The 13,186-nt window shown below is 30.6% G+C and overlaps 1 protein-coding gene across 1 annotated transcript in view; it reads right to left on the bottom strand.

Moving 5' to 3' along the window:
• The window catches only part of LOC105624437 (anosmin-1), a 48,756-nt gene extending 37,606 nt beyond the window's left edge, over nucleotides 1-11,150 (bottom strand). The window contains exons 1-3 of the mRNA XM_012205801.1: nucleotides 11,031-11,150; nucleotides 10,604-10,697; nucleotides 6,676-6,800 (exon numbers count right to left, since the gene is read on the bottom strand). Coding sequence (XP_012061191.1) covers nucleotides 6,676-6,800; nucleotides 10,604-10,697; nucleotides 11,031-11,150 — 339 coding nt within the window. The remainder of the gene's footprint in view (nucleotides 1-6,675; nucleotides 6,801-10,603; nucleotides 10,698-11,030) is intronic.
• Nucleotides 11,151-13,186: the final 2,036 nt, after the last annotated feature.

The following is a 13,186-nucleotide window of genomic DNA, read 5'->3' as shown; positions in this document are numbered from 1 at the left end:
TATTATTATATATATATATATATATATATATATATATATAATTATTATAATTTAGTTATAATATTATTATATATATGTTTTATTATTTACTGACTCAATGAGTTAAGAGATCCATAACAAAGTTTTAATTTATGATTTAAAATTTGTTTTTAATTACAGAGATACGTGTAATTATATGTAAACTTCATATTATAATTTAATAAAAGTGACTTTTAGTGACATAATCTATTATTATGTTAATTAATAGCTAAGAGTGTGCAGATTGTTTTAAAAACAGATTTTTAATTTTACAAAATTTCATATTATTTATAGACACGTATACTTTTAATAAAAGCTTTATATTAACGAATATTTCTGTATTTATGAAATAAGAAGAGTTTGGATAATAATAAAGATTGTAAAAAATTCTTTAACGAAAAATACAACAAAATGCTTACAATTATGTAGAAATATTTTATTATTAAAAAATTAGATTTTACGGACTACAAATTTCTGAAAAAATTATAGAATATTCCGTTCTAGTTTTCTCTGATACATTTTTTTCGACGTACATCATAAGAAATAAATGAACGATTATCACTTTCGCGGTATTTGCATTGCGAGTAATAATCACTCTCGGGACGTAAAAGAGTGAAAAGAGGTGCGCGTCTGATGAAGCGTCGTCACGATCGAAGAATTAACTTTGCCGATACGCGCCGAGATTGTAGAGTGATATCCGAAGCGATCACGCGAATCAAAGATGTATAAGAAGGCTAACGAAGTTCACCAGATCTCGCTCTTCTGTCCCTCTCTGCATCGGCAAAGAGGCATCGTTTTCTTTGTCGATCGTGCCGAAGGCGCGTAGGAGCTGATCTGTTCCAGTCGAGAACTTCTTCGCGAAGATTGGAGTGCGCGGCCGTCGTGAAGTGATCGCGAAGATTAGGGTATGGCAGGAGACTAATGTAGCCCGCCGCGAAGATCGCCGATAGTGTCGATCGGCAATACTGAAAAATCATGCACGCCGATCCTTGCTCCATCTTCCTCCACCTCCCCCGCGGACCCGCTTTCTCTTCTTCTCTCTTCCTCCTGATCTTTCTCGCATCGGTAGACTACCCCAATTAAAGACTTCGCAAAGATTGCAGTTTGAAGTATTCATTAAGATCGATATAGTCGAGGCCTTCCATCGAAGTTCATCGCGAGAATTGGCCGGCCGCCGATCGCCATCGTTAAGAAAATTATATTGCCCATTGGCGATTCACCAGCATCGTTTTCTTTTCGCTTCATCTTCTTCTTTCCCTTATACTTCATTTCTTCGCATGTATTCTTTTCCTCGCAATGACATCAATAATTAACAATCAAAACGACGCCGCATATGAAACTTGTATTTAATCGGCAAATTTCCAGTAGAATTCCCTGCGATATAATGATTGCACTAACGAAGTCGATTGTCATAATGGTTTATCTTTTTTTTGCATCAATATTCTAAAGGATGCCGCCTCTTTGATATTGAAAAATTCATGTCTGCTCATTAAACTTTCAAAATGAAGTTTTGCAACTGTTAAATATGCTAATTGAATTAATTATAATAACAGTAGACAATTATATTTTTTCTCTGCTCTCTCTTCTATATTTTTATAATACGAGCATATAAAATTATTATTAATAAAATTCCATTTTGATGACTATATTGACTAAGTTAATTAATGATAAATATTAATTATTTCTTTTTTTATTAGCATTCGTTAAAGCAATGCGTCATTGATCAAATCGCAATTACTCCAGCTAATTAAAGCAATAGTAAATGCTATTAAAAGAATGCGGAAAATTATGTAATGAATTGCGTGAAGATAAAAATTCGCTATAAATTCTAATGAAACGTGCACAAAATATCTCGATAGAAATAATGCTTTGTAAATACTCCATGTTTACGAATGTTTTGCACTTCAAACATTAATTGGAAATGACACGTAAACTGACGTAATGAATAACATTTCACGGAAACGAGAGTGCAAATTAATATTAATCAGAATCTTTAAATTAAATTAAAAATACTAATCTTTTATATTATATATAATATAGAATGGAAAGTAGAAAATTTAAACTTTATTCCAAAAATAACTGGAAAAAAGTAAGACTACAAGCATGACCTAGTACGAGTGTATACTTTGAATATTGCTCTTTACCTTCTCTGAATTAATAAAATCATTAAAATAAACCAATGAAAAAAGACTCGAACGAATCAATCAATAAAATATAAATAAAAAGTCAATCAGAGCCAAAACCAGCTGTTTGGGTGCACATAAATGTCTTTATTCTTGTGTGAATAACAATAACAAAATTGTAAATTTCAATCCTTCTTTTTGAATCCTTATCAATATGAAATCTAATTCTAAATTACATAAGTAAGCCTATTCAAAAATATAATTAAAATCGGTGCAATTATCCATTTAAGGTGATGAAGCACAATAAACTCGCACGTTCTTTCCTATCCAAATGCCAATTTAACTATATAAAGAATAGCCAAATGAATATCATGAATACAAAATTTTTACAATGATACAAAAACTTATACAAATAAAAACGATGTCATATACATTTGATTATCATAAATATTAAAATTTTTAACAATGATATTATAAAAATTTACATAAAATAAAAACGGTATTGTACGTGTATATATTATGTCAGAGTCAAAGCCACGTCGTTCATCAAATTGTCAGATTTTCTATTTAATCATAAGAAAAATTAATAAAGAAAATAAATAAAATCACTTGTCTGAATTTAAATTTTATTAGACTTATATATAATCATTTTCGCACGATGTTCTGGTGTCAGTGGTCAGAGTTGAAATGAGAGTCAAAATAATAAAGACAAGTAGTTGTTGAAATAAAACTAAGAACATGAGGGGAAGAAAAAGGAGAAGAAGAACATCGATTTCAACAAATTTATATATAGTAAGTCTAAAAAAATAAGTATCATTTTGTAAATTTAAACTCTATTTTTATTGCTTTATATGGTTCATTTCCAATATTAATCTTTTATTAAATATTTTCTTTCTTCATCTAATATCTTGATGTTTTCCCGATCAAATTCATGTTGATGATTAATTCTTGTTCAGTTATTACACAATGTTGTGTCGTGTTCCAATTTATGTATTTATTCCTATGTTCATTAATGCGTATCTTCAAACATCTGCCTGTTTGGCTCACATATGATGCTTCACAATCTCGATAATCAATTTTATATACAACGTCTATTCGACATCGATCGAACGAATATCTTTATATTCCCTAATGAACTTTTTAAGATTATTAATCTCTTTGTATGCATGCCATGTGTTTGTGGAATCTTTTTTAAAAAAATTTTTTAAATTTTTTCCGATAAAAATAAAATAAAAAGTATTGTGAAAAATCTGTGATTAATTTTTCCATCTTGTCTGTTGTATTTTCTTTGTTAATCTAATCATTCATTTGTTAAAAATTTTTTTTTACAACCTTCCTTTGATTTCAGTGAGAATGAATTTCAACGGATATCCATTGTTTACAAGAATTTAAATTAGTTTAAAGTTCTCCAGATGGAAAATAGGATGGGACAACGAAAGAACTCTATCTAATCCGACAATTGTTCCCACTTTTTGGCATAGAGGATATCTAGAAAAATAATTCAAGTAGCGACCAGAAAATGTGGGTACTAACTTTGTGGTACCAATTATGAATGAGAGAATTTTCCTTTCTGATTAAGCTAACATCGAGAAGTTTAATTTGTCCCCTCCCATTTCCATTATAAATTTTAATCTGGGATGATATAAATTAAACATTAGAATTAGATTTCATATTAATAAGGATCCAAAAAGAAGGGTTGAAACTTTTATGACTTTATTAATGTTATTCACACGAGAATAAAGATAGCTTTTGGCTCTGATTGGCTTTTTTCATATATATTTTATTAAAATAATTTATTAATTTTATCGATTTATATAATTGTATATTAAGATAAATTACATTTGAATTAAAGAGATGAAAAATTAAATAAATCCATAATAAAGTTATTTTTACAATGTAATTTATAAATTGGATTTATCTAGTTTATGCAACCAATCCTTTCATTATCACATTTCGCTATTTCTATTTAATGTTTGTTAACGCCAGATATATCCACGCAGCATCAATAAGAATTAATTTCACCGCCAAAGATAATTTTGCCACCTTTGTGCTATTGATACCGGAAACGGAAAGTTTCGATCATTTGCAATCGCGATGTTCTCGAAGATTGACGCGCCGCGCAAGAACGCATGATGATGATCGAGAAGATTGATCATCGATGCTTCAGAATAAGAACCTGTTTTCGATAATGTCAGAAGATACATTTCTAGTGCGCCGTAGGTACACATCCGAACTTAGTGAGTTGCGCGCGGCGCAACTCTTTTATAGGCCATTACTTCGGAACTTTATTGCTGGCCGCCAGTTAAGCTTGAGAGCTATCTCTTTGTCATTCCTTCTCGTCCACTATCCCTCTTGCAACCGCCTCCACTTCATCAACGATTCTCCGGAATCATTTCGGGACCGTTTGCTGTAATGACGTGTATACACGCCAGCAAAAAATATTAGCAGTAAAGCGCCCAAGTTCGCTGAAGAGTTACTGCCAAGTCAATGGATGTTGTCTCTTATATTGGTCGTGGTGTTATCGCGTGACTAATTAAAATCTTTAACTTTCACTACTCGTATTGTGAATATACTTTATCTTCATTTGTAATACGCGAACATGTTAGAATCGTAAGGTGCTGTAGAGATATCAAAGGGTTAATTTAAATTCGAGCTTATTCTACAATTGCATAGCGTAATAATTGTAAGTAGTAGTAGTAGTTGTAGTTGTAAGAATTAATCAATCACAATGAAATAATAAGGTAAACACCCTCGTGAGCGGACATGTACTTATGTCTGAATATTTACACAAAATATTTACACAAAATTTATTATTATTAATCTCATATGCTTTTTTTATTACAATATTATAATTTAATTGTACTTAAAGATTACAATTAAATTATAATATTATATATTAAAAGTATTTGAAATTAATAATAATATAAATAAATATATAAAGTTTTGTGTAACTATCCGGACATAGATATAGATTCAATCATTCTCTGGGTCGTTTTTCTTATAAGAAAAATATTTAATTCTGGTCGGTCAATTCTTACGGCTACGTTTACGTAATGTAATAATCTATGTTAATGTAGCAATCTATTGCTTAACGTAGCAATCAAGACATCTCCCTGTAAATGAGAGAGAGAGAGAGAGAGAAGATATTTTAATATTAACTATTGTAACCCTTTATATAATTTAAGCATCAAAGTGATCATAACCAATGAAATTATATTTTCTACTTGTGAAAAATTTATCGAGAAATATCCGTTTTATACGATATGGCAGATGACCCATATACAATGTTATCGATTCGCCGTTGTTGACTGCCGAATTAGCATCGTTCGAGTTAAGTCCCACGGTGGCACGGCGTGCCTCATAAATCGTCGAGCGTGACGATGAGATTCAAGTGGGCGCGGATTCAGGGACGCTCGGACTCGCATAACTAATTACACGCGAGCGAGAAACCGCAAAACCTGGACAAGCCCCGGATGAATCATCGTTCGCGTCTGCGATTCTTAAGAAGGCGACAAAGCGTTGCGAGAACCAGTTTATTTAGCGACGCTATCGAGTGTCGAATCGGCCATCGAAATTAAAATCGATCTCCACTCGGACAGCAGCGTACAATGTAGCGTGTTGATTAATCGAAGCGATTATTCCGCCTGATTGCAACGCGCTGGTTGATGCCAACAACGATCGGACTTGTTGAGAATAATGATTGTGTTTGTGCGATTCTAATATTCTACCCTGTCATTAATGCTTCCAAATTGAAATATTAATTTTTATATAATGTCTTCCAAATGTTTATCAAATAACGCTTTTTAACATTTAATGTAATCCAAACATAGAAAAAAATTCTTAATTAAAAATTCTCGACTTTGCATATGTTAATAACTTTATATTGAAATCCACAGTAATTAATTTAGAATAAAAGTTCGTAATGTTTGTAACGAACTTCAAAATTCAAGCAGCTGTAACTTTGTTAAAAATAAACAAAATTTTGAGTTTCTAAGAGTTTTTACATATAGAAAATTACAAAAATTTTTAGATTTTCCTAGAGGGAAATTTTCTTCTCACTTCGTGAGTCTGTCACGCGCTTTAAAAAAAAACTTGCAAAAATTTTCGCTTTCCTAACATACAAGTTTTGTTAACGTGAAAGTTTTCCCTACAAAATAATTTTTAAAAATGTTTCTAAAATTTATTATTAATGCTTATTGCAAATTAAATAAAAAAAGCATGACTTTACTTGCTTGTAACTTAGATAAAAATTATCGTATAGTAATTAAAAGAAACAAAATTTTAAAGCTGAAACTTCGAATAGTGTTTGTTAATTTTTTAAAAAAACATGTAGACAAATGAAGTAGCGTTACGAACTCTTGTTTCAACCCAATACAATATAATATAATACATATATGGGATTATATAACAGTGTTAGTTGAAATGAAATATTATCATATACATAAGATATTGCTGATAATAATAATATTACAGATATTAATGGCGATACAGTTAAGATAATCTCGCTTGTACAACGTGTCCTCGTCCTACGTACCTCGTCAGAATGATTCTCCCCGCATCGAGCGTCGCACCTGGCCACTCTAATGGAGTCGTACTCCTCGACGTATCGCGTCCATGATGCCAAACATCCTGGTAGGAGCAACCACCATGGCCACCATTCTGCGCAGACATCATTTTATTAACTCTTCCGTACCCAGCAGACGGAATTTTATGAGGCTTATTGTTTTCTTTATTTATAATGAATATGTTTGTATTTATAATATGCATATGTGGCTTTGCAATCAATATATTCTGGATGGTTTGCGGCCGAGTGATCTTCAGGTAGGATAAAAGAAAAACGCATCAAATCAATGTTATATAATAATGTACATTTGACTTTTGCACGACACACAATTTTTTCCGCAGTAAGACCAAATAAATCTCAAAAGAATTGGATTCTTAATGACTCTTTGCACTTTCCTCATACGTTTATTCCCGTTTTGCTATTGGCATTACCTCCCACGACGGTAATTCCGAAGAAGCGCGATACGTATGTACGCTTAGTATGCTATCCGCTGCTACAGCTCTTCGAGCACCATTTAGTCCATCTTAGGAATTCATCCTTTTTTACTTGCGGACCGGGCGAATGACTGACTGCTGTCGCCCGCTCCCAGAGAGATTGTGTCTTCGTTGTAACAAAAGTACGATTCATGCGGTCGCATATTCGTTCGTTCGCTCGATTGCGATCACAAGACATACGTTACCTGCGTCCGATTCCATGCGCCTCCTCAGAATTCTGATTGGAACTTGTCAACAAGAAGACAGTAGAAGATCGCAATCCGCTTTTTCGCTGTTCGTGTAAATGTGGAGACCGGAATGACACGACGGACTGCGAGTCACGGAAATAAAATGAAAATACAGTGACGATCGTGATCGAGCATACTGTGCGATTAATGAATAAAAATTGTAAATTGAGACTTTTACATGAATGATTGTTAAATAGACATTTAAAATCTATAAAAAGAAATTAGAAAAACATTAAACAGTTTATTCCTATTATAATATTTATAATAGTTTTTATATTATTAAAATTAATTTTAAAATACAATATTAATTATTATTTTATTGTTATTTTATTATTATTATTATTATACTATTATACCTATAACGGAAGAATTATGAAGAAGATTAATATTTGCATCTTTCGTCACATTTGAATGAATTCTATATCGCAATCTATATTTGCGATCGTAATTTGTAAAATCTCATCTCTTATTTCAACAATTTTCCTAATTTGTCTATAATTAACACATGTTCTTAATATACATTAGGTACAATATCGAGATCATCAAAAAGAATTGCGCCTGTCAGTGACTTCAATGCCCTTCTCAACAAGAAGAACGTGTTCATCCTCCCGATTGCGAGAGAGGAATATGAGCAAAGAAAGGGTTATTAACGACAGTCGAACGGAAACATAACGACCTCTTAATTTTTTGCCTGCTGTCAATTCATGCGTTTAATAATCTGATCCTGGCCCGTTAATTAACGTAAATCTCTCGAAGATGTTCGAGCGCTTGATTCCAGTGTGAATGTATATACTCCCACTTCATAATTAATTATCATTAGACTGTCTTACTTGAAGAGAAAAATCCATTATTATATTATTTGTAAAAATTAAAAATTTTAAATTCGAGCTAAGATTGATTTAATTTTTTAATCAAATGAGAAGAAATTAAATAAATAATTTATAATAGATATCATCACTGGTATGTCACTTCATTTAATATTAAACGCAATTTTATATTTTATGCTCCTCTTATATATAAGAACGCATTACATTCTTCTTTCAGATTGGTAATTATTATAAATTGTTGTGTTTAAGTTTTAAAAATGAAAAAATAGATACAAAAAAATAAAATAGCAGAAAATAGAACAACTGCCTTTTTTACTTTATTTACTTGTTTACTTTTTTAGAACGTCAACCGAACTAGAGGTATAGTTCAACAAATGCACGGTATTTTGCTAATTGATATACTGCTTGATTTGTATTATATTATGAATTTAATTCAAAATTTTTTTAAATTTAATTATAGGCCTATGCATCGTATGAATGATAAAACAGAAACTTGTACAGAAACTCACGTATTTATTCCTTAATATCATCTGGATTTATTTTTTTAAATTAATGATTTAATCAAGATTTCCTCTTTATGCTTATCTCGATGTTTTTCGCGAAAGTGCGTCACGCATTTCTGAACTCACATATTATTCGATATCCGGAGAAGGAATATTAGCCTTACTGTCTTTTGCAGATATTAGGTACAGTAAATGAGTCAATAATAATTTTTTTTATTAAAAAATATTATTGTTATTATTATATATTCATTTGAAAAAAATATTTGTATTTAATTATTAAGCGCATTTTTATATATTGAGGACAAAACACTTATAGAAATAAATATTTACCTGAGAAAAAATTATAATATTTGTATATTTTATTTATAAATTAGATTGTCTTTTGATAAAAAAACATTAAATTTAAGATTTTATAAATACATTAAGTGTTTCGTTTTGTTTTTTTTTAAATTATTGTGTAAATATTGTGTAAATATTCTATATTTACAGTCAGTGAGCGTAATCAAGAGTTCTTTGAAAGAAATTGAGTATCTTAAAAAAATTACAGTTATATTTTAAAAATATATTACATTCACTAAAATGCATTTACTTATTTGTTAGTTATAGCACTATTATTAATAATCACTATTATCACTATTAATTATAACTTATTCGAGTCGAGATATGCTTTTTACAAAATTTTTTCCGCTAAAGTTTTAGATAAAAATCTCCAATAAAAAATATTTCGAATGTGCCAAAGATAACTGTTTCAAAATAAATATTCATGTTTGTCGAAACTTCATCTTCATGATTGAGCAGATATTTTTATTTTTTCGGATTTGCGTTCGGAGATTGGAGAGATCAATTTATCGATCGTCATTTTTATATTTGTAAAAAATTTTCAAAAAGCATGTTTCGTAGAAAGCAAAGCAAGCTATAATTAATGATAATGGTAATTGGATGCTATAATTAATTGTAAGTAAATATTATTATACATTTTAGTGAATGTAATGTGTACTTCTAAAATATAACTTTGATTTTTAATATACTTTATTTCTTTCAAAGAACTACTGGCTATAACGCTCTTGTACCATTGACTATACTACACTATACATATTCTCTACATAATTCTTTGAATTAGAAAAGTAAATTAAATTAAATTCATAGTTTTGTTTTTGATAAAAAATATATATTTTATGATAAATTTAACATTTCACAATTTTGTTTTTCAATTATTAACTATCAATTTTTATATAATAAATGGGATACTTGAAATTATTATTACTACCAAGAATCTTTCAGCTAAATTAAAACGGTACTTTAACAAGATCAGCGTTTGCAAGTAATTCTTGTCAATCCACTTTAGCTTTATGCGAAATGTTTTATACGTTTTATATCGGGAAACATGGTAATGTCTTGGCGCTAATTATAATATGCTTCTAATTTTAGAATTTTATATATCAGAATAAAAATTTTTATAAGGGTTTTATTTGCTTTTTTCAATTGCTTATAACTTGAAAACTATTTGTACGTGTTGTTTAACATTACATTTAATTGATAATACAATAATGAGAATAATGTTACAATACGTTATAAAACAAAAGATTTAATCCAAAAAATCAACAATAATCTTAAAGTTGAAACATTTAATTATAAATAAAGTTCTTTTAATAAAATTATAATAAGATATATATAATAAGATATATAGATCAAATTAATAATATATTGATGCAAAATCATTGCAGACAATAATGAAGTATGCAAAGTAATTAACATTTCTATTTCGATCCATCATTAAATGATAAACGCTGCTGTAAATATGCGTCGCATAATCTTCAATTTACAACCCCATATCCTCCCATACGTACTTTTAAGGGTGACCGGTAGTTGTTGCCTGCGCCTTATCTTCGCGGTTAGAGCTGACGTCGGAATGCCGGCGTGCGGCATCGAATTGCTGATAGTCTTCCGAAAGTAGTCTACTCGATCTCAATTCTTATTTCGCGAATTCCTTCCCTCAAATAAGCAATTAAAGATCACTCCTCGAAAGACCAAAAAAGATAATCAGTGCGCTTTTTAGTGATTATATAATGCGACGTCACCTTTCTTAGAGGAGACGTGAATGGTGGTGCATGGCGCCAACTCGCTCGCTTATTTATATAGGTGAGCAACGATGAATAGGATATCTAACCCTCAGGTATCTATCCCGATCTTCCCAAACAGCTACGGTAACAATCCACTGTTCAAGACTAAACCCGTAAGACCGAACCGAAGCGTTCGAACTGGGATCGAGCTTACTTTCCTGTGCAGTCTGATCCTCTCCTCCTCTCCTGCTCTCGCCCTCCTGGCGCAGTCTTCTCCTACTCTACATGCCAGGCCCACACTACTTCGTTTCCACCACTCTCCACCGCCACCCATCGCAATGACCGAATCATTAACTTCAGGAAGGGTCCTGGCTCGCACTCAAGCAAGGAGTACACGCGCAGGGAGTTCGCCGAATCGACACGAAAACTTCCTTCCTATTCCTTTCTTTCTTTCTTTTGCGCGTCCCTAATGCATTTAAGGACATAGTAGCGCTCTTTGACCCCCTTTTTCTTAAGAAGAGAGTTTCTTCTTTAATCTCTTAATCTTATTTGTTTCTTCTAACTTTACATATTAACTGTGGAAAAGGGCTATATGATCTTTTTTATTTTAAACATTTCTTATTAAAAAAAATTTATAAAAATGTTTATTTATATCATTTTTATATCATATTTATATATATATCATTTTTTTATATATCATTTTTTTATATATCATTTTATATATCATTTTTTTAATATTGTACAAAATAATTTTTTTCAGTATGTAATCTATATTGAAAGTTTAAGAAAAAAATATTCAAAAAAATAGAATTATATTTTTTAAGCATGCTCTTATTATATACAGACAAATTTTAATTTATATTAAGTATATATATAAATTTTAGTTCTCTTTTATATTTCATATTTGCAAAAATGATGTCGACATTTTTATTGTTTGTATACATACAAATGCACTGTACGTTCACATTAATCCATAACCCGATCGCTGTTTAACATCTTACGTGACCTATACTAGAAACATTCTTCAAAAATGGAGTTGAACACCACTCATAACTATGCCGGTCAAAACAACTTGAGATGCGTGAGATTCTTTTTCCACAGGGTAACTATTCAGGCGTGAGAAAGTTACCAATCAACTTCCCTTACAGAAAACTTCTATATAATTTTCTAATTATTAATATGTAACTATTAGCATTTCCAATTTATAATTTTCACAATAAAATCAATTCTATTATATATAAAAAATATATAAAAAATTAAATTTGTTATAATAACAAAATATGACAAGATTTATAACTAAAAAAAATCAATTAATGCCTGACTTAGCTGTATCGCATTAGTCTAATCATTAGTTTAACGATTTTTATTTGACTTTTAATATGTATATTTTTCTCCTAATAATGACATAATTACATATGTATAAATATAAACAAGAATAAAATTCGTTTTATTTCAAATTGCATCGCGATGTATGTAGAATAAAAGAAGGTATCAAAAGAAAAAGTCCTCTTAAAAGTCCTTCTATCTTGACTTCGAGTTTTGGATATTGCAATGAATTCTCTCGACACGGAGTCCGCTGCATACAGGTTACTGGCGACCTGTGTGGCATGAGAACGGGGCCCGCTCTTCCCACATAATGAACGACTTCGAAGAACGGTAGTAGCATTGACCTGAATCTATTAGGATTCTTCGGTTTGGCGGTATTATAACTGCCCGTGAATCAATGCCTTACTTAGTAACATTCTCCGACCACACGAAAACCTTCTGTCCGGTTAGAACCGGAGTACCATTGCGCCGTCACTTTTCGCGGTAAGAACTTCTCGCAGCTTCCTCGTATTCCTCGAGGAATTCTGACAATACTTCGATGCATGTCATCGCAGCATCCGCGTCTTGTTGTTAGTATCAATGATGATGTCTCAAATGCTGACTTCTTTTCATATCGAGAAGTTTTCTTCAATCTTAATTTCCTATTCAATAGATGATTTTCGAGGGAAAGTCAAAATAAAAGTTTTTTTTAATCTTTAATTAGAATATATCGGTCCTGATAACCTTGGAACTTTTCCTAATTTTTAAATAGTAATGATTTGAAATAATTTTGTTTCACGATCTTATTTTTCACAACTTTGAAAAATTTAAAAAAAAAATAAGACTAATAACAAAAATTTTAGTGGATAATTCTAAGAATCCATATTTCCTTTAACAAAAAATATGTATTTCTGTTAAGTGGACTACAAATTTTTTTTTTATTTAAAATTTTAATTTATAATAAAAAAAATATGTGTATGTGTGTGTGTGTATGTGTGTGTGTGTGTGTGTGTGTGTGTGTGTGTGTGTGTGTGTGTGTGTGTGTGTGTGTGTGTGTGTGTGTGT

The sequence above is a fragment of the Atta cephalotes genome (genome assembly GCF_000143395.1).
Source record: "Atta cephalotes unplaced genomic scaffold scaffold00078, whole genome shotgun sequence".
NCBI classification, from domain to species: domain Eukaryota; kingdom Metazoa; phylum Arthropoda; class Insecta; order Hymenoptera; family Formicidae; genus Atta; species Atta cephalotes.
This window is presented reverse-complemented; position numbering and strand designations above follow the sequence as displayed.